This window comes from Cervus elaphus, chromosome 15 (assembly GCF_910594005.1).
Source record: "Cervus elaphus chromosome 15, mCerEla1.1, whole genome shotgun sequence".
Taxonomy (NCBI): Eukaryota; Metazoa; Chordata; class Mammalia; order Artiodactyla; family Cervidae; genus Cervus; species Cervus elaphus.
Window position 1 is genome coordinate 88504861 of NC_057829.1, and position 22260 is coordinate 88527120.

The 22260-nt window shown below is 46.6% G+C and overlaps 2 protein-coding genes across 3 annotated transcripts in view; one reads left to right on the forward strand and one right to left on the reverse strand.

Moving 5' to 3' along the window:
* DOCK1 (dedicator of cytokinesis 1) overlaps positions 1–22260 on the forward strand; it is a 546606-nt gene that overhangs the window by 230136 nt on the left and 294210 nt on the right. The gene's annotated exons all lie outside the window — the stretch shown is intronic.
* The window catches only part of INSYN2A (inhibitory synaptic factor 2A), a 60766-nt gene that overhangs the window by 9875 nt on the left and 28631 nt on the right, over positions 1–22260 (reverse strand). Inside the window, exon 3 of the mRNA XM_043926664.1 lies at positions 6640–6711. Within this exon, the coding sequence (XP_043782599.1) occupies positions 6640–6711 (72 nt within the window). The remainder of the gene's footprint in view (positions 1–6639; positions 6712–22260) is intronic.

Here is a 22260-nt window from a genome sequence, read left to right on the forward strand (position 1 = left end):
GGGACTCGAGTATTTTATGAAAATGGTTGTTTGAAATTTTGTCTATGCTTGACCATCAATGGCTCATATCAAAAGATGAAAATATGATATAGACATCAGAGCATCCTGCAAGCAGCCTCCCTCTGGGGTGCTGAAAACAAAGTGATCCACAGAACAGCAGCGTTCCCTTCCCTTTGGGTGCTGAGTAGGCCCAGGAATTCACTGCATAATTAATAGTGTCACTCGAGGTCAGCTGTGCAGTGGCCCTGAGGATACAGAGAGGAAGCAGGTGTGGGCAGCCTCCTCCAGAAGGTATTGATGGTAGGAATTCTAACACTTTACAGGAAGATTTGAAATTCTGGTAAAGCTTCTACTTAATTAATCTGAATCATCATCATCATTATCTTTTAAATCTCGCTTTCATTCCCCCAAAGCCTTTGAATTGAGGCTAGCAGAGGCTCTCCTCATCACAATGCACACATTTGAATTCAGACCATTTTGTTGTGGTGTTATTTTACGAATTTACCACTTCAGTTAAGCAGGGAAAATGGTATGTTGCATTGTTCCTTTTTGAAACAAAATCTGAACAAAGGATGAGTCATCAGTTAGCATGACTCATCAGATTAGTCTGACAAGAGACTTACCAAGATAGGGTGGGTACAAAGCATTTCTCCTGCTTATGAGCAAAGATTATATTAGTAATTTATCCTTCAAACATTTTCTGAAATAATTACAGCCTATTTTGACAGGGAATATGGATGATAAGTCAGAAAAAGTTTTACTACAGAAAACTAAAACTTGTATGTCTTGTTATCTTGTTTCATGCTGAGATGGTCTTCAATTAGAATTTCACAATTGGTCCAGATCACAATGGAAGAAATGTCATTTTAGGGAAAAAAAAAAAATGTTGTCTTGCTAACCACCTCCAAATTCCCCGGGATGGAAGATGTCACTTTGGAGGCTTGGGTTTCAGCATCTAGGAAGCGGAACAAACCCATTGCCCAAGGATGGAGGTTTGGCTCTATGTAAATTGATTTGCCAGTATAGGAATGGATGTTTTCAGTTGAGAAATGCCTGTGAATGCCCAGACTTTTATCTCCAAGTAGACTTTCTGTTGGATTTCCCAGGTGGCTCATTGGTAAAGAATCTGCCTGCAATGTAGGAGATGCCAGTTTGATCCCTGGATCTTCCAGGGGAAGATCCCCTGGAGAAGGAAATGGCACCCCACTCCAGTATTCTTGCCTGGGAAACCCCATGGACAGAGGAGCCTGGTGGCCTACATTCCATGGGGTGTCAAGAGTCAGACACAGCTGAGTGAGGAAACAGCATACTTTCTGTTGAGGCTCTCAGATCCATCCATGTCATCATTGTAGATCACCGATTCACGGGATATCAGAGCTAGGAAGGACCTACCTGACCCCTTCCCGAAATCCTACAGGACTTAGAGCTCTAATGGACACCCTCCAAAGACTGAGGATGGCAGCTGAGCCCTAACCTCTTGGGGGCCCCCTATCTAAACTCTCTTCCCAGGAAGGTTGATGTCGCCAACCTTTTGCTTGTGGTCCTGGTGGCCCCCTTTCCCCTGAAATTGCTTCAAGATCTTTTGTCGCTTTGATTTTTTTTTCCCTTCCATGTCCTGTATATTTCCATGGCAGACTTGCTGTTTTACAGAGAAATATGTATCCCTGGCAGAGGCACACATTTATTCAAGGGCTGTGTTGCTGAATATGCAGGCAGGCGGCCGCGTCTTGGACACAACCCCCTTTGCGTGTCTATGGGCCAAGTGTTACTGGCAACACAGTGGATTCTTACACGGCTCGGAGAGAGTAATTGGTTTTCGGGTGAAAAGCAATGTGTAAATGCAAGACAGGCGGGGTCAAATTCATTGACCCCCAGGGCTCTGGGCCTGCCAGCATGCAGGTATGACAAATTGCAACACGGAGAGACTGGCAGCTGTGAGGGCCCTCGTGTTCACCCGGGCTCTGGGACAACCACAGGCTCTGGCGTTTGAGGAGGTCTTCATCTTGAAACTCCTTTCACCTATCCAGCCCTGAGATGCTGCAGGCATCCTACGGGAAGGACCCGGAAGAGCAGCAGAGATGGTGGTCCGGGGCTCCTAGAGCGTTCCTGAAGTCTAGGGTGCAGGCCCTGGAAGCTGAGGACCTGGCAGCCAGAGCCAGGCATGGGGCCAATTGCAGAGACTCTGAGCCGGAATCTGTCCCCTCCCGATGACCTTGTCTCTACAGAGGTACTTGCCGGAATTGATGGAGCGGCCGTTGCAGTTTCTTCCATGAGAAAAGAGGCACTTCTTTCTTAAAGCCTTTGCAACGTGGACAGTTCCTCTGGCTCACCTCTGAGATGGTTGCCTGCCCAGCTGCAGTGCAGCAGGGTCACCTGGGCAGGTGAGTCCTTCTGCCCCATTGCGTTCTGGATGCCTTTCTGTCAAAGAAACCTCTGTTCTTCAGGAAGCACTTGACATTTGAGGATTGAGTCACAGGGCTGACGAACATGAAGATATCATCTGGCTGAATCTCCCCTTGTTCCACAATCACCATGCCTTTTTTTTGGCAAAAGAGAACCGTGAGGGAAGGTTCCTATCTATCTGGGTGTGTCAACAGCTGCCGGTTACCACTCTTGTATCCGTCTTTGGTGCTCTGATGGCAATACAAGAACTGGATGAGCCGCCACCACTGTGCCTCCCGGGACAGTGTTGCCGCCCACCTGGGGCTGGATGCTCCTGGCAAAGAGGCTTCTCTGTCTTTGATCCCCGACCCTCTGTCCTCACTTCTCCAGCTGTGCGCTCACCAAGAGGATGCTGGGCTTGGATCTGCGTATGCTGTTTGTTCTCACCATCGAAATGATGTGATTTATCTGAGTGTTACATAAACCATTGAAATACACTGGAGGCAAGAGGGAATTATTTCTGTGGGTGAGATGCTCTGGAAAGAGGAGGCTGCCACAAAGTACTGAGTGTGACAAATGGAGGGGCGGATCGACATCCAGAAGGCTCCTGAACTCAGATGCTGTCTCAAGACCGTGTTCCACTGCAGGGGAGCAGGTGTGGTTCATGGCGGATACCTCGGAAGTCTAGCCGGGGTGATGGAAGTCTAGCTGGGGTGACCACAGGCACAGAAGACATCTGGTCCTCACCTCAAAAGACCGGCATAACTTTAAATGTGAGACCCCAATTTTTATGATTCAAATTCAAACAACATGCTTATGATTTCCTTTTTGACGGGTGTTCCAATTAATGGAACAGAAGTGAGCTTTCTCCTCTTATCATTTCTAGCACTCAGAAGACTCTTGCTGATGTCAATAACCCATGTCGAGAGTAACTGTTCAATTTTGGGGTTATAATTTTAAGTTATATCGTCTATAATGTGATAGGAAAATTGGGAAACAGTTTGATGAGTATCTGTGTTCAACTTAGTAATAATATGGAGATTCCTGTTTGAATTTGCAGCAGGAAGACTGCTTTTGTGGGGCAGTGGGAGTCCAGCTGAAATGTTACTAGCCTTCAGAGCCAGCCTTCAGAGTAACTTCCCTTTGCAGCAGAAGTTTGGGTGTCGGAAAATTTTGTTTTTGCTGATCACTGTGTTGGGCCTCCCTGCTGGCTCAGTGGTAAAGAATCTGCCTGCCAGTGCTGGAGACTCAAGAGACGCGGGTTCAGTTTCTGGGTTGGGAAGATTCCCTGGAGTAGGAAACGACAACCCACTCTAGTATCCTTGCCTGGAGAATTCCATGGACAGGGGAGCTGGACGGTCTCCCGTCCATGGGGTCCCGGAGAGTCGGACATGACTGAGCAACAGAGCATGCATGCACACGTGCTAACGGGGCATTTTAAAATACTTTCCCCAAAGAGAGATCTAAACGTCCAGTTTTTCTCTAGTCCCATCTCTCCTGGGATGCTTAGGGAGCTGATGGGTGGGTGGCGTGGCTGGCGAGGGCTCCCATCCTGCATCGTTCCTGAGGCTGCAGACCGCCTTCTACCATCGCGTCTTTGATGACGAGGCCTCTGTGAGTAGTACATGTCTCCCCAGCGTGCAGGGGATGAGCCCAGTGATAGCGACCCCTCTACTGGGTGAGTGAGCCTTACTATATTTTGTCAGAATCTTGTGGTCCTGGAACTCCCAGTTCTTAGGAAAAAATTTGTCATTGGCCTGTATGCTGGGGTTCATAGAGCTTGCTGGGTGAGCCACATCCAAACAGTTACCCCTCAAAGCTAATTCCTGCCCTTGATTGTTGAATCATTTTTAATATCACTTTAAAAAAAAAAATGTAAGTTACTTCTGGATAGATAGCTAAATTTATCTAAATTACCTCAGTCACATTGAAGGGTGTCCAGATACATTCTTCTTTCAATCACCCACAACATGTTCAATGGGTTTATGTCATCAAGCCCACTTTCCAAATCTGTGTTCACTTCTGCTCTGTTGCGTGGAGACTGGAGGCGTTTCAGCTCCCGAGTGGCAAAAGCTAACTGGTGAGGATATTTCTGCCAGGGGCTCTCGATTCTTCGTTTCTTTGCCTAATTGACTGGCTGAGTGAAGGCGTTTCATTTTATGTCCCTTACATCCCTTCACTGTCGGACTCAAAGTTCTCTCCCATGATATGAATGCAGTGAAAAGACTCCCAACAACCAAACTTCTCCGTAGGTTTATATTCAGAGTGCTTGACTTCTCCTGCGTGGGGGCTTCATTTTCACCTGCCTGCTCATGGTGGGGAGCCATCAGGCGTCTGAGAGGCTGGGCCAGGGCTGCTGCCGGGGCCCGGCTCCCTGCAGGGGGCCCCCAGGCCTTAGCAGGTAGTGTGTGCCTTTTGCCAGACTGTAACCAGGCCGTGGTTCCTGCAAGGCAGGCTTTCTCAGGAGTGGCACAGTTGACATTCTGGGTGGGCTGACTCCTTGTCGTGGGGGCTGCCCATGTGTTACAGGGATGTCACCAAGCCCTGACCTCTAGCTAGTCGATGTGGTAGCATTTCCCAGTTGTGACAGCCAAAAGCATCTCCCTCCATCCTTGCCAAAAGCCCTCTGAGAGGCAGAATCTCCCTGGGTTGAGAACCTCTACAATGGTGCCGGAGCTCCTGTCTGCCCTGTGGTTTCTTCTGCCGCAACCACAGCAGTGACCAGGTGATCCAGCTCAACGTGTAAAGAGCCTGGGGCCCCGTCTGGGATGCGCTTGTCTGGACTGGAGACTCGGTGGGGCCACAACTGGGTGGACGTGAGCTTTCTGCCATTATTAAGACATTTATGCCCTTTCCCTGTCTCCGCTTACTTGATAAGAGGGTGGTCACTGTGAAGATCTCTTTAGAAGGGTTTCTGTTTTTTTTGGTTGAGATTGGGATTCCTTTCGGAGAAGGCAATGGCACCCCACTCCAGTCCTCTTGCCTGGAAAATCCCCTGGACGGAGGAGCCTGGTGGGCTGCAGTCCATGGGGTCGCTAAGAGTCGGGCACGACTGAGCGACTTCACTTTCACTTTTCACTTTCATGCATTGGAGAAGGAAATGACAACCCACTCCAGTATTCTTGCTTGGAGAATCCCAGGGACAGAGGAACCTAGTGGGCTGCTGTCTGTGGGGTCGCACAGAGTCGGACACGACTGAAGCGACTTAGCAGCAGCAGCAGGGGTTCCTTTACACATTCTTAGAGATGTAACTATACAGCTTCCTTTTATTCTTGATAATTTGGCAAATCAACTAAAATTGTTCTTCAGGGTTAATTTTTAAAAAATGAACAAAATCATAACATCTCTTATTGCTCTCATATTTTGCTTATGAAAATTACATTTCCAAAAAGAAAAAAAAAAAAAACCAACAACCCCCGTAGTAAGCTCTCTGAAGGTCATGATTGCATCTTAAAATCCCAAATTATTGCCAAAAGCCTAACATGGTTTTTGCTTGTTGAAAGCTCCTGCTGAATTCTTGTCACTGTGAATAATCTAAATATACTTAGAACTGAGAAACGGTGAGACCAGACACAGAGCCCTGTGGTCAGTCTGTCAGGCGTGTGTGACTCTTTGCGACCCCGTGGGCTGTAGCCTGCCAGGCTCCTCTGTCCATGGGGGTTCTCCAGGCAAGAATACTGGAGTGGGTTGCCATGCCCGCCTCCAGGGGATCTTCCCAACCCAGGAATCAAACCGGGGTCTCCCACATTGCAGACAGATTCTTTACCAGCTGAGCTGCAGAGAAGTCCTAGACGGGATTATTTCCCAAGGAACCCAAGTGCCACAGCCCTGGTGCGTTCGCAGGAAACAAACTGCACAGCGGGCTTTCTGTGGTTCTCCTAGCACACACAGTGTGGCTTGCAGCCTTTGATCTATACCGTCTGAAGGGCTTATATTTCACAGCCATGCCGGGACACACAGTACAGTATTCACGACTATCGATTCTGAGGGAACAAGCCATCAAACTTACACCAATTTCAGAAACGCCGCTAAGATGCATTTGCAAGATACATGGGTTCGTGTTCTCCCTCACCCCATGACTCTCTGCCTGAGGTTGCTTATTTAGAAGCTGCCTAGAGTTAAGGTCAGGAAAGGCTCTTGACTGTTTTTTGTCTGATGTCATCATCCCAGCGGGGCCCCAGACGATTCTCGCATCCGTGGGTAAACATCATTTGCCACTCATAATAACAAAGCGGGAAGAGGAGAACGTTGACATACCTATAGATAATACATGCACTGTTCCTGCATGTGTCACAGTTAGCTGTGTCTTGCCCAGTCCGATATGAAAGCCTACAAGATAAGAACAGGAGAGCATTACTCGTGGCGGCTGGTGGCCCCTGGCCTCTCTAGAGCACGCGGCTCCCATCAGGTGCTTTCCCACTGCCATCGACCCTCACGGGAATGCAGACTGAGCCAAGCGCTGCCCGCTTCGCCCCCGTCTCTGCGTGTACTGTATACAACCAGGGCAACCATCGCAGCTGCTGTTTAAATTAAAATCTAGGATGTGAACATAACCGAGCGGATGAGGCAAAGAATCTGATTTTGTTACAAGCGAGGGGAATTGGGGATGTTTCAGGGCAGCGATATTCATGGCGTTTTAAAGAAACTTGGAAGGGTAACCAGTCCCAGATCTTCTTGACCTGATGGCTTGTTTCTGCCCCACAATCTCTTTGCCCTTGAGAGGAGGGGTCTGCAGATTGTGGCCCTCAGGTGAACCCTGCTCTCGGCCTGATTTTATCCAGCATGCTAAGATTGGATTTTACGTTCGTAGGTGGTTTAAAAAAAATGAAAAGAAGAATATTTGGAACATGTGAAAACTAGTGAAATGAAAATTTCAGTGTCCATAAAGTTTTAAATTTTGATAGTAAAAAATGGTGAAAATTCTTACATAAGTAGCTACAATATCCTTGGTCTGCAAATTCCAGAATACTCCCTCTCTAGCTCTTTAGAGTGAAAAATGTGCTGACCCGCGTGGCAGCCTATTGGGCTGCCTTGTCAAGCCTTCCGCCACCCTCTCTGGCTGTGTTCTCTGCTGAGCCTGTCAGAGCTATGAGACTAGACGTGCAGGAGGCGGGGTCGGGCAGTGTTCCCCGTCCTCGCATTAAAACGATGGGACCTTATTTTGGGGGGGAGTCTATTGTGGAAGGTTGTACAGCCTTTAAGATTTTCTTTAGTGAACTTTTTATTTTGTTTTGAGGTATGGCCAATGAACTGTGTTGTGATTGTGGACAGTGAAGGGACTCAGCCGTACATATACAGATATCCATTCTTCCCCCACATTTCCTGCCATCCATAGCCTTAAAAAGTTAATGAGAGGATTTTCTTGAGTCTTCCTCAGCCCACTCACCCCAAAAAGCTAGTTTGGGGGAGCTTTCATAATGTTTTTTCTGCCACTTTGACTGACCTTTCCTCTCTCATACTTTTAACATGCAGGCCTATTTTATTCTGAATATTGCTTTGTGCCAAGGCACAGACATGATAACCAGAACCTGTTTAAATTAGTAGCAGAAGCAGGGCTTCCATCTGAATTGGCTTAGACACACACTTTGGGGGCACATTTACATTTGGAGAGCGACTCAACATAATAATAGTGCCCAGAAGGTTTTCTGTCAACAGGGAGAGTAGATATTTTTATCACCTTCCCTGTGTAAACGTCTCTTTCCATGCGTCATGGATTTTGAATTGAAACTCACTTTTGTTTTCCTCATTATGTTTGGTGTTACATAAACATTTGACAAAAGGATTTTTCCCCTCCAAGCAGTGTTGTCACAGTGAGCTTTGCTAAACTTGAACTTGACCTTTGAGTTCTGTGCATTGTGTTTATTAACCACGTGCCCACATTCTGTCCTATAGGGTCACCATTCTCTGCGATCCATGATATTTGAGCCAGAATTGGAGACATTCTGTGGCTGCGTTTGTGTTGACCTCTGTTCCCCATAGTGGGCACCTTTGAATGCCCCCCTGGGGTCTTTTCCTGCCCCATGGGATCTGCCAGGAGGGGAACAGGAAAGGGCTTGTGCCTCATACCTTCCCCCTTCCCTCCTGACAACAAACCCCAAGGGTACATTCTTGCTGAGCTTTCCTCTCTGACTCTAGATTTGTCAAACTCACACCAGGTTCCTCCCCGTCTGACACTGACCTCCATTCTCCCATGCCTTATCATATGTAAAAGGCCTTTCTCCATCCCACTGGTTTTTCTGGAGCTTGGGCCTAAGCTCATGTCTCTCCACGGTGGCTGTGTGCAGGGTGATAAGCATAGGACTTGAGCACACGTCCTAGCAATGACATGGCTGCTGCGGGATGTGCGGTCCCGCTGTGAGGCCGGGCTGCAGACGAGGGACGCACCTCTGTGTATTGCACTAGTGTATGCTGACCACCAGCTGGGAAGAGGATGCATAATAGTTGTCTGTGTGCACTAGTCACATTCTAAAGGTTAGGCTTTTAAAAGAAAACAGAGGAAATCAGGGGCATTTCCTAACCATTATTAGAGGGGCACTCTTACTTGGCTCTGCGGAAAGTCCGACTTCCATGCTTACAGAACCTTCCTGCTCGAGACCTCAGGACAGATCTCAAATCTTCATCAATTTTCATCGGCACGGCACCCCTTCCTCACCCAGGATCATGGAGTTCCCGAGTGTCTCACTTACATTAGAGCCTCGAGTCCTGCAGTTAATTACGCTAGCTCATTTTACAGAGGAGAATACAGCAACACTTCAGGTCTGGGATCTCATTATTCCTAGACCCCAGGCTTCTGATGCTCTGTGATGCCCTGCTCCAACCTTGGGGCCTGTGTCCTGCTCTATGTATAATTGGCAGCTTGGGATAGTCAATGAATCCAACAGTGACAGGACAAAGGCTTCAGGCACCTGAAATGCACAAGAGAACTGTCTTCCAGGACCTTGGGGCTCTTCAGTGATAAATTGCTCTTTTTAAAGACCTTTCTGAACAGACTGTTCTTATCACTTTGTAAAAAGCACACACTTTTGTGCTGTTATAGTCAGTAGGCAAATAGTTATTAAGTGCCTATTAGGTGTCAGACCTTACTCTGTCTACCAAGGAGACATTTTGGAATAAGATAGAGCCCTTGTCCTCATGAAGCTTAAAACAGAATGGGAGAACCAGATGGGTGATGCATAAACAGATGAATGAATGAATGAAAGAGTTTGGATACTGCTCTGTTCAGGACCTGTTGTGGGGCGGGGGGTGGGTGGGGGTGGCTTTGGCTAACACACCGAGGACCTTGCATCTGGAAAGAGAACTGGATGATAATAAAAGAGCAGGTAGTCATCTCCAGATCTAGAGTTGAGTTTTGCAAACAAAAGGACCATCACTTGTGACCATCATGATGGGAATGATGTTGGCTTGTCTGCAGAACAGAAAAAAAGCCAGTGTGGCTGGAACATCAGGAGCACATGGGAGAGGAGGGAGGTGAGACCAGGTCATGCAAAATGGGCAACTCTTGGGACGTCTGTTTTACATTTAATGGGAAGCCACTGTTTTCTTATCCATAGAGCCCAGGACGACACAGAACCTACTTCCTCTTAACTTTAACTCTTACTCTTCTCCTTCTAAAATATCATTTCTATTCAATTTCCTTCTTCTTCCTTCTTTTCTTTATAACCCATCCTAACTCATTCATTCTTGAAATACAGCACGGTTTGCTGATGTTTGTTGATTAGAAGCAAGTGAGTCATAATATCTACTTTATAGGGAAACATGTCTGTGGTCACTATTTTTCTAAAGCTAATTTAAATGAAAAATTGGTGGTCCATCAGATTTCCACCATACATGAGAAGTATTTTCAGGATCTCATTGCCATGAACTTTCCTTGGGAAGACCCTTCAAGATGTTTGTTTGGGACCTTTTGTTTTAAGGGGTTCAGATGTTCGGAGTCCAGAAAGGTAGTTCATAAAAATGGCTATCAGTGAGAGATCAGTTTGTGGATAAAAGTTAAAGTGTTGATCTTGTGTCCTGTGGCTAAGTCACAGGCTGCCTTCAGTAGCTGTTGTCAGTCAAGGTATGTCCACTGCAGTTTTATTAAACATGGCAGTGTTCTTTACAGAGGACTGAATTTGTGTAATCTAGTGTGCTTATTGCTTTGATAATTCATCTAATTGTCCTTGGGGCTTCCAAGATGTAGGGCTTGGCTTCGCTGATAATTTTATGGTCACAAGAATGATTGTGCTGCAGCATCTGAATGGATGTGTTCTCCCAATGCAGACCAAACAGATAAGTTCTTTCTGCAGGACAGGGAACACAGAGTGCCGTTGTGGAATGTCGCTGTGTTTTTCCTTCTCACTTGGAAACAAGTCATAAAAGCAACACTTGGGATGATTATCTTTGTGGATGGCCTTTGCCATGAAGAGAGGCTGTCCAGAGACTGAGCTGCTGGGGAAGATCCTTCTCCAGAGACGGTGTGACTAGAGGTCGTTTGTGGTTAGAAGTTTGAAGAAGAGAGAGCTCAGATCATTGGTATCAACGCTGCAGAAGAAGAACACCTTGATCAAAAATGACACATTTTCTGTCTTGCACATTAATGGCTACCTTTATAAAGCTCTCTTCTCTTTTATTTTGAAGAGCTTATACCTTAGGTGGGTTTATATCCCACGTCTGCTATGATGCCTGGTACACTCTGGGTGTTTGGTCAGTATTATTTTATTAACCAAATAAGGCTGTCAGTCTCGGTGTTCCCATATTGAAGTCTAGTAGCAGAAAAATCTATGGGAAAAAATCCAACTGAGTGCAGAAAAGCAAGTGAAATATATAAACTATGAACACTTCTGGTCCTCGCTTCCTTCCTAGTGTGAGCCTCTTTGGATCCCAGTGATAATCACGTTCATTGTACACATGTAGGTTTTTTTTTAACACACTGATCTTTGCAGCACTTGCTGTTTATTGTCCCATCACAGTTAGTTACCATTTGTCAGTATTTCCTGTACATGTAGCCCTGTGTACTACCCGGGGGGGGGGGGGGGGGGGGGCGGGTACGGAGAGAGAAGGGTGCAGAGTATGACATTCAGCACCAAGGACAGCACCAGGAGTCCAAGATGCTGTGTTTTCTGTTTCTCTGACCTCCTGATGCCCATTCTTCCAGATCACGGTTCTAACCCAGGGACATTTCTGGAACCCTGGCCCCCTCCTTCCTTGATGCCCTTTGGACACTCACTGGTCAGGGTGGGCTTTATTGAAAGGTAAAGGACACCAGACCCAAGTTAGGAAATTAATAGGGATGTAAAGAGCATGGACTTGGTTCATAGCTCACGGAAGAGGAATTATTGTTCTTGATTTCTTAAAGCAGAAGGCTTTGCTCAAGCTAATTTTACAAAGCAGTTTTGGTGGAGTCCAGTTTGAGAGTCATTTCCACTTCTGCTTTGTAGTGAAACAGATTTCTTCAGAAGACCTTGCTGTACTTTAAAGAAAGTATAACAAGTGTCCATTACAGAAGACAGCACGGAACTCTAGTTAGGGCACCCCCTTTCAAAGAAAACATAGGGTCTTCCTTTCTTTAATGGTCTAGAATATGTAGGTTTAACTCAGAATGCATTTCACCAGTTTCTATAGCTACCTTTGGCTTCTGCAGACATCTGCTCCAATTCTTTTTTCTCCCCCCTCCAGTTCATTAGATGTCATTATAAAAAATTCCTGAATGTAAAAATATACTTTTGCCCATTTATATAAAATAGACAGCACTGGTAACAATCTAGGGTCTGCAAGTCTTCAGTCATCTTTGTCGCAGATCAACAACAAAAGAGACAATAAGGACTGGGATTTAAAAAAACAAAAACAAAAATGGAGAAGGGGCGGCAAAGGGCAGAGCTGGGGTGGCAAGTTTCATAACAAAGCCATAGGGATGATCAAGGCAGAAAGATGTCAGCCAGCTTCCGCCTGTGCTGAACCGCGGCTGTGTCCTGGGAGGGGCGTGAGGAGCCCGAGACTAGAGTGACAGCCAGCATCTTCCTTTTCATGAAGGCCTCACGGGGAGATCTAAGATACCAGAGCCCTGGGGGGTAGGAGAGGGTGCTGCGAAATGTCAGAGAAAGGTCACGGAAAGCTTTCTTCCTGGCCCCATATCCAAGTGGCTCAGTGTCTCTGAGACCTTGAAGATGGGGCCTGAGACGAGACTGACAACTCTGTGTTTCTACCGTCCCCCACCCCTCAGGAAAACTGTTTGGTGAAAAGGTCAGGAAAAGGAAAAAAGATGTCTCTGACTGTGCCTGCTATCAGAAGCAAAGTTCCAACAAAGTTAAAAGCATCTCGGGAGAAGCATGGCTGGCGAGTGGAAGTAATTCTGTGGTTGTGGATTGTAATCACTGGTACTGGATTGACTTTCATGAGGTGTTTCTCCTGTTACATCCCACAGCCCTGTTTTCTCCAGATCTTAAATTCCCTAAAGAAAATTTTCTTCTCGCGTTTCCCCGGGGACTTGTGGATGGAGTGTTTGGTTTTAGATTTCAGAAAAGCATCCTCCTCTCAACCAGCATCACTAGTGTATAAGCATCACCCAGCGGGGGCCCTCCTCCACCTCGGCTGTGGGGCACACGACGCAGGTGCAAGTGACCCCGTTGCCAAGTTGTTAGTCTTTTAAGTGACGTGGTGATTTTCAGTAAGTTTAGATCTCCTAGCATGTAAGCAAAAGACATGTCGGGTGATGCTAAAATCAGGATGTGATCCTTTAATTGGGGTCTTCAAAACACTGGTTACATAGGGTATTGGAGCTGTCACTTTGAATTAACTCAAAGCTGTGTGTTAGGCTGTCTGCTTACTCAGTGGTCACTGCTCTCAGTCATCATTTTATGCCCCCGTTTAATTTATTCCCTAATTTTGATCTTTCTTGTTCTTTCTCACTGTGTGCCAAAAACCTTTTTTTTTTTTCCTTTCCTTATTCTAGGCCAGGTTTGTGCTCCAGCTGTGCTTTCTTGATGACTGAGCCATCATTTATATCAGCGTCCTAAAGGGCTTTTCTGCTTAATAGTCTCAAAGTGACAGGAATTAGAGGCATTAAGTGATACCTCTGTTTTTGTTGGGGGAAATTAAATTTCAAAGAGAGTCAGGCTCAGCTGTTTTCAGAGACCCTCTCCTGCATTTTTAAGCCCACCTCTGCCAGTAGTGTTGGCTGTTTTTTTAAGTCTTGAGTTCTCACTAGGAATTTGCCAGATTATGACCTGAAATTGTAGTTAGTTCCTGTATCAGCTGAGTGGTTCAAGTGAGTTTGGAATTTCCTCATTTATCTATGGAAACTCAATTATATCTATTTTATTCACTTGAGCTACTAAGTGCAAGGATTCGGGGAACATCCAATTTAAATTTGTTGAAAAAATAGGAAGTCAATTTTCCTAACAAACACCAAGAACACCCACTGGTCAAGAGAAGGAAGTACTGGCTTTCACTGGTGATGGTCTGACTAGGTCCCCTTTTCCCCAGTAGCTGAGAGGAGCCTTTTTTTAGCCAGTGGCAGGTTTGCTGTGTTAGGCTGAGCAATTCTTTGTTCATTAGTGGCCTAGAATCCCCAAGCTGACAAAACAGTGTGTTTGTTTTAAAAACCGAGGTTATGTTTTGAGAAACACAGACTAGCAGTGACCCCCTCAAATCTTTTCACCACCCTCTGCTTTCCGCTGCCTTTAGCCATGTCTGAGTGGGTCCGTTGTGCTGAACCCTTCTGAGAATTCTTTGCCATCATCCGCTCCTCAGGTCCCCTTCAGCCAGCTCCCAATGACTTCTTTCCACCGGAATTCCTAGCATTTGGTACTGCCATGGCATGCCTTGTCTTTTTCTCGTTTGCCCAGCCAAAGCCTGGCTTGCTGGTCGCAGGAGAGGTGGCAGTCAGGTTTAGGATACACAGAGCGATGGATGACAGAGCCGATGAAAGACGAAAGGACTGGGAAAGGTAACTTTGTCTCAGTCGGTCTAGGAGGGTTGATCTCTGTCTGTTTCAGCGGAGTTTGGCAGATCTTCTTTGACATTTACAGAAAATTTTAAAAGACTCACTTCCGTGTTTTCTGTTCAGTGCGATGAGTATGGTAGAGCAGTGACTGCATTAGTGTTTCTTGATTATAATGGCTGCATTATTTGTATTTAAAGAGTTTCAGCCAGCAGTCACTTATTCTAGGACCCTGGTTTCCCTCTTCCCCTTCTCCGCTGCCTGTAGGTGTGAGGTCAGGGAGTAACGCCAGCGCCATTACCCCCTGGCTTCCTCTTTTTTCTGCTCTGGACTTCTTTTTTGTAGAAAAGGGTTCTCATTGAGATTTAAGGATATCAAATACTTCTTTCCAAACATACTCATGTGATCCCCCTGAGTTTGAATATGTATGTTCCAGAGGTCATGTGTATAAAATAAGAGTTTCTCTGGTCGAAACCATTAAGGGAGATCTATTTTTGGAGTCCCATGTTAGAAAGAATAATCACTCTACGAACTAGATTCTTAGATTTTACAGCATTCTGTGTTGAGTCTCAATACAGCCAGAAAAAAGTTCAGGGCTGGCCTGGGGACCCCAACAGCATGTATGATTTTGGTTTTTTGCAAGTTGCTCTGTGGTCCAAAGAAGTTACTTAGAAATGATGTTTTTGGAACACAGCCCAATCACAGCTTGAGCTGGATCTTTCACCTTCCGCTTCCCCTTCTAATCCCTCATCATCTTACTCTTACTTAATTATTTTCCACCGGACAGTGAAGTTCTGAGAATTATGCATGCACCATTCTCCCAGTCAGGAACTGAGATGTGGACTCTTGATGAACTAGCTCTTTATGTAAACCCCATGTGAGCTTATTAAACACATCTGGGTAATTTTCAGTAATCATGGTTATTTCTATGCAGTGTTCTGCTTGGGCTTTCGCAGGTAGTCCAGGGGTAAAGAATCCACCTGCCAAGGCAGGAGACGCAGGTTTGATCCCTGGGTCAGGAAGATCCCCTGGAGGAGGAAATGGCAACCCACTCCAGTGTTCTTGCCTGGATAATCCCATGGACAGAGGAGCCCGGTGGCTCTGTAGCCCATGGGGTCACAAAGAGTCAGACATGACTGCGCACTCATGCAGTGTTCTGATTACAGACTTCCAAGCACGTCCTGTAAACTAGTCAGAATAACCAAGTGGCTTTCACTAGGTTTGCATGCTCAGTTCACGGGATGCTTCCTGTTCTCAGCTTTGTGCACTGCCCTTTGCTGGGGAGTGGTTGCTTGGATGAATAAAACACAGATCTCGCCCACAAGACGCTTCAAATCTAGAGCACATATATTTCCGAGGTAAAGGATATGCATCCACGTTAAGGGAGTAAGCTGTCTAACCACCACAAGAAGCCCTCCTTCCACGGGGCAGTGTCTGTGCTCGTTCACGCCAGCATCCATGGTGTGGACCAGCTCATCAGCAGCTTGGATGGCTTCTGGCCAATCTCCAGCACCCTTTTGTGACTCTTTTCCTGAGCATTCCACAGTGGATGCTGACCATGTCTGGCAGAGACGTCTTGCTCCCATGTGACTGAGAGCATCTCGGTGGCCTCAGACATGACTTCCTCTGTCTCCCCAGTCCCACCCAACATGTAGTTTGGTGCCTTCCAGAGAGCAGGGCTGGAGGTGTGCTTCAAAAATGCAGCTTCTTTCCTGACTAATAGAAAGTGAGTACCCTACTCCTTTCTCTGCTTTAAACTTCTCACCATGGAACATACCAGAAAATTATGGCTTTGCTTTCTAATCTGTTTCCCCTTCCATGACATCAGCACCCTGAGGGCGGGGAGTTTTGTCTGTCGGTTCCCTGATGGATATTTAGTGCTCACACTGGGGTCTGAAGTGTAGTGAGTACTTAAGAAATACTCTGAATAATTGACGAGTGAATGAATGAATGAAGACTCTGCCTGAGTGTTCTCCGGGATTAACTGATACACACCCACAGTAGGGTCAGTTCTGTGATGTTCCTGGCTGGATCAGGTGAAAACATCTGTCTTAACGTATTACCACGATCCGATCTTAAATATCCCCCAACCAAGTGGAAATCAGTCATCTCCTGCTTCCCACACTTAGTTATTAAAATAAAGGGCTTAGTCTGCACCTAAACCAGCTCCCCTGCTGACCCCGGGGAAACGTCATTTCTTTATCCCAGAAACAATCCAGGTGAACGAGTTTCGGTGAGAAACACTATTCATAATGAATGCAGTGGCTTTTCTTTAGACGCCTTTGTCAAATTAACTTTTATTGGCCCGGCAGCTCCCCAGATGTGGTGACACTATATTTCTGGAGGCTCTGACTGTTTGGGAAGCGTTTAATGCTTGTGCTCATTACAAAGAGTGAAAGGGAAACAGCAATGGTGGTGAGTGGTGCAGCGTGGCTGCAGGCCTGAGGAGGTCTAGGCCATGTGGTCCCTCCTCCCCTGGGGGTCGGCGGGAGCCAGGCTGTCCCTGTTGCTCTCTCCCTCAGCCGCCTGCCTCTCCTCCAGCATTGCTTCTCCCCAGGCCCTGCCCCAGCTCTCTGCTTCCTCATGATGAAGACAGGGGATATATCCTTATTATTGCATAGTCATCCTTACTCCGATCAGAAGTGTGTGCCAGTTTGGACAGAGACAAACTCAGAGATGAACATGCTCATTAGGGCAGGTCTTTTTTCTTTAGTGTTTTCTAACCCTGTTGCCATGCAATAAAAAGCATAATATGTAAAAACTGGGGCAGCTGGTAATTATTATTTTGCACGTAGAACTGCCTGGTTATATTACAAATAGGGCAAAGCTTACAGTTTCTTTCATGTATTTCTGAAATCAGGGAGATGCTAGTAGGGAGGGCAAAGCTTATAGTTTCATATAGTTCTGAAATCAAGGAGACGCTAGTTGCAAAATGATGGCAATAATGACAGAAATGTCACTGGCCCTAGAGGGCATCAGGAGTAACTGTTAATAAAGGAGAAAAACTTTTTTAGGGTTGAGCTGAAGCTGAGTTGATTAACTTATTTCCTGGAGGAGAGATAAAGCTAAAGCTATAATTTATTGAAAATTAATGAAAATGAATTTTGGTGGCACTGGCTACCAAACTTGAATGAAGATAGGAAGGTGAGTGTACCGTGTGAAAACAAATTTTCCTCCTGGAATGCCATCTTCCTCCAGCTCCAGTATTGTCACTTATCTCCCTTTCAGAGGTTTTAATTTGAAAGCATTAATGATGTGTATGGGGCAGTGGCTCTGACGGTAAATAACCACAGAGCTTTTATCTTTGATCCATAATTTCTTTTGATGTATTTTTTAGAGCACGTTAGTTAACAGTCTTAAATCAGAACTTCCTCTTTGTGAAGCTTTTGTGCTTTGTTTCAGAGGCTTGACATTGTGCTTGTTTTTTGAACAAATGGTTCAGAGCTCTTGTAGCTGAAGATAAAAATCTTTAAATTTTTGGTGTCATCATTTATAAAATTCTTGATATCCAATTATGAGACTTTTATCTGGGGAGATAGTCTAGTGCTATAACCAGTGAGATACTGGCAAAAGAATCTGACTCCATGTTTGGTCGGAATATGCCTGTTTTTAGACTTTCTTTACCTAGAAGAACTCATTTTTCATAATTGTCTGTTCAGATATGGCTTTCAAAACACATTTGCTTGCTTTTATGGTTTATTGAGAACTTTCCTTCAGTGTTTATTCACATGTATTTGGACATAAATCTGGTTAAAGTAGAGCCTGGGTGGCACGTGGTGGTCACTCACCAAGCCGCTGAGCTGACAGGCGGTGTGTGAAAGCTTTGAAGTGGCTTCCCCAGGGAAGACTGCTCATGGATGGATCAGCACCTGGACTTCCAGATCGATGGCTTTGATTTTTCTGAAACTACCTCACAGAGGGGATGCCTCTTACTGATTAGGAATCCTGAAAACCATACTTCATCACTGGGGTCCTTTCCAAGGTGCTCTCTGCTGCCTCCAGAGTTAGAAGTATGCTTTCTCCAGGACATGAATTCACAAGGACCTTACCAGGTCTGAGTGCGGGAGGAATCTCTTGGCCCTTTCAAGTATAAGGAAGAACCCAGAATTACAAGACCACAAAAGTGCCTTCAAGTCTCTGCAGACACGCATGTTTCCCATTTTCAGAAGAGGGAGAGGATGCTACTGGGGCATGATGGGTCTAAAGGTGAGTTCTGGCTGTACTGTTCCCCTCCAGTCTTTTGACCTTGGGGATGTTACTGACATATCCAAACTTTAGTTTCCTGGTCAAAATTCCTACCTTACAGTTTTATTTTGGGGATTGAATGAGACAATGCAGAATGGCCACCATATTGTAGCTGCTCGAAATGGATGAGCTTTGTTGGTGCTCTGCCCAGAGACACTCATTTCAGTGGAACTGGCCCCCAGAGCACAGTGGGAAATAGAGCTCAAACCATTTTTGCAAAGCTTAGCAGAAATTGCCTGGGATTTAGGGGGGGGGGGGGAAAGTATTTGAAAAGTAGAACTTGCATTTCATTTCTCTCTCTCTCTTTTAATCCAAATTCTGGGACACAAATCCATAAATTCCATAAACGTTCATGTCATGCCTTGAATTGCTCATTTTACCTACAAATGGGGTGTCTGAATTGCCTAGTGCCTCAGTGGCAAGGCTTTTATTCACCTACCAACTTAAAAGGCTAGGGAGGTATTTGAAATCTTTTGGGATTCTGCACAGGAAGATTATTTAAATTACATTTTCAAGTGTGTGTGATACCTACATGAAGTGCAAAGCAAGAGTTTGGAAACTGTTTTATAGCCTCACAAATATATATGCTCCATTTTTCATATTAAGGATGGAAAGGATTATTATTGTTCAAGAACTTAAAAGTAGTATTTCCAATGTTATATAAATTTAAGCCACAGAAAAGACTCGGCACAGCCCTGTGTATCAAATAAAGAAAATGGTGGAAGAGAATACGATGTATGTTCTATTTCAAAATCATAAAACACGATAACTGATACTTGGACTCTGGAACTTGAATATTTTATCACAAATATATAAAAGCTGTTAGTTATAAAAGAAAAAAAGGGGGGGGTTTCCTGAAAGCTATTCAAAGGCTTGTAAGCTAGAAGGACAGAGGCCAGTTGCAACATGTGTAGCAGTGGAAGAGATAAGCGATGAATGAAATGACAGGAGGAAAGAAAACCTAACTGAGGGACCACCACATGCGCATTTGCTAACCAGTATCCATAGAGAGGGCTGTGTTGCTTTCTCTCTCTCTCTCTCTCAACTTGTGTGTTCTTTTACGGCACTGGCTGAAATTATGAAGTTCTTGCACAGCTCTGGAGAATTCGTTCTTAGATCAGAAAGGACCCTTGAGATCCCTCGTCTTGTGTGGACCGTCCTGCCTTCGTGTGGAGGGGCTCAGAGGGGCAGGGCTGAGCTGGGAACAAGCCCACGTGCCTGACTCCACGTCAGCTGTCTTGTCCGTGACACCAAGTAACCCTGGCCTGCACAGTTCTCTGAAAGCAAGTACAAAGCCCGGTCTCTTCCCTCTGTGATCCTCGGCCCCCCCGCTAGTCCTTGGCAATAAACCCACCCGTAGAGGAAAGCAAGAATCTCTCCTGCAAGCGTCCTGCCTGTGCCCTTGCATCACTCGCCTGCGTTTTTGCAGCTGGAAGGCTGTGTCTCAGCAACAGAACAACTTGGAAAGATGCGACTTTGCACACACAACCCTGGGCTGAGGGCCCGGTCCCCCGTATGGTACTTAATGTCTCCAGGAAGCCCAGGAGGCTGGTGTTCATAGCCTTCTTTCAGAGTCAGAAGCTGAGGCTGGAGAGGGTAGTAACCATCCCCGAGCACAGGTACTGCAGGGAGGATGGGCGCAAAGTCTCCAGCTCAGGACTGGCTGACTGCAGAACCTCAGCCAGAAAACATTGGAGGAGGGAACCCCCGTCTGCTGGCTGGCGTGTTTTAAAATGTTAGGGGTTGCAAGAAATGGGCAGAGACACCAAAACTGATGTAGCAAGAACATTAGCAAATGAAGCGCTGACATGCCCATCCCATTGAAGCAGGAAGGGAGTGCGGTGGCCGGGGGAGGACCTTTCTGCTTCCAAGCTCGGAGCTGAGCACCGCTTCCCTCCGCGGCTCACAGCACTCTGTTCTGTGATGCACTGCCTGGCCAGAGCCTGGGGAGACAGTGCTCGACAGTCCAGAGACATCTGTCTGCCACAATCCTCGGCAGGACCGCAAGGGCACCCGCCCCCGCCCCTCTTGGAAACCGTGGCCATTCCAGCTAACCAGGTGGAAGACCTCCGTCTCAGCTACCTGGGTGTATGTGGACAAGGGCAACCCAGTCCCCTCCTAGAAGGGCGGACAGCCAACCTGAGGCAGGGTCACCTCAGGTGCTCAGCTTCCCTGGGCTCTGAGCTGGGGGCCCCCACGCCTCCTGCCGGGACCTTGGTGACCCAGGCAGCTCCCTAGCTGCGGCGGTGACGCTGGGTTTTCCTTTGGGTTCGTTCTGTCCTGTGACTGAAATTAAATTGCCCCCTTATGCTTCCTGTGTAATTGCGATGCAGTATTTATTCTGTTTGGGCATGGATAATGAGAGGAAATTCGGAGAGATTTCTCATCCCCCGACAGGGCTCTCTGAAGACTGCCTGATGCTGAGGGATTTGTCAATAGAAGGACACAAGGTGAAGCCAGGATGTAATTTCCCTCCATCTAGCATCAATATGTAGGCGAAAGCAGGTCACATCGTATGACCAGGAGTTGAGATGACCTCTTATTGCTGCTGGTGGGAGAGGAAGGCCTTTTTTATGTCATGTATGTACATACATAGAAATTACAGGTATGTGTATAATACATGTGTGTGCGCACGCGTACACACACACATACACACAGAGTTCCCCAGCAGAATCCTGACGGTTTTATGGGCTGGGGAACAGTTAAGTGTAGGCTAGTACAGAGTGTCAGTGACCTGTGGGCTCTTCAGAGGAGGGCCTGAGTTCTTTGACTATACCTGCCCACACCCCTGACCCCCGGCCCTCGGCTGGCACAGCGACAACCCTTGGAGACACTTGCTGTTAACAGAAGCCTTCTGAACCTGTGAATGAATGATACACCGTCTGTAGGACGGTCACCTCTGAGATTGCGCTGCGCCCATTATGGTAACCTGGCTTCTAGCTGAGGAACTGTGGCCCCTGCATTCACAAGACCATGTCGCAGGAGCTGGCAAACTGGCCCATGGCGCACGTCCGGCTCGCACCTGTTTTTGCAACATTTTCTGTGACCATGGGCGTATTCGTTCATATATGTACTGTGAATGGCTGTGCTCACGATGCAGGGGTGGATCTGAATCACTGGAACAGAGGCCACACGGCCGCAAAACCTGAAATAGATACTATCTGGCCCTTTGCAGAAAAACTTTGCTGATATCTGTTACATTGGAAACTGACCCTGAAATCTCTCAAAAAACACAGATCCTGTAGGCTTAGGTCCTTATCTCTACATGCACACACCCGCCCCATTCTGTGGCTACCTTTTCAGTGATTAAATGAAAAACAATGTTCAGCAAACAGGACTGTAGGGTTCCACGCTGGGTCTACCGTCCCTCAGAGCTTTATTCCTGTCTCCTATGCCTGCAAACCCACCGAGAGCTATGTCCTCAAAGTCCCCTGATCTCAGGACAATTCCCTTGGCTTGTGTTTTCCTATCACTGCGTGCCCTGGACCCCTGCCATGGAGAAACCCCCTTCCCAGGGAAGCTGAATAGGAGCCCACGGCAGGGAGACTGACTCACTAGATGTAGAAGCCTTGCTGCAGCTTGCCTGGTGGGCGGCTCAGTCCATGAAGAATCTGCCTGCCAAAGCAGGAGACCCAGGTTCGACCCCTGGGTTGCGAAGATTCCCTGGAAAAGGAAGTGGCAACCCACTCCAGTGTTCTGGCCTGGAGAATCCCATG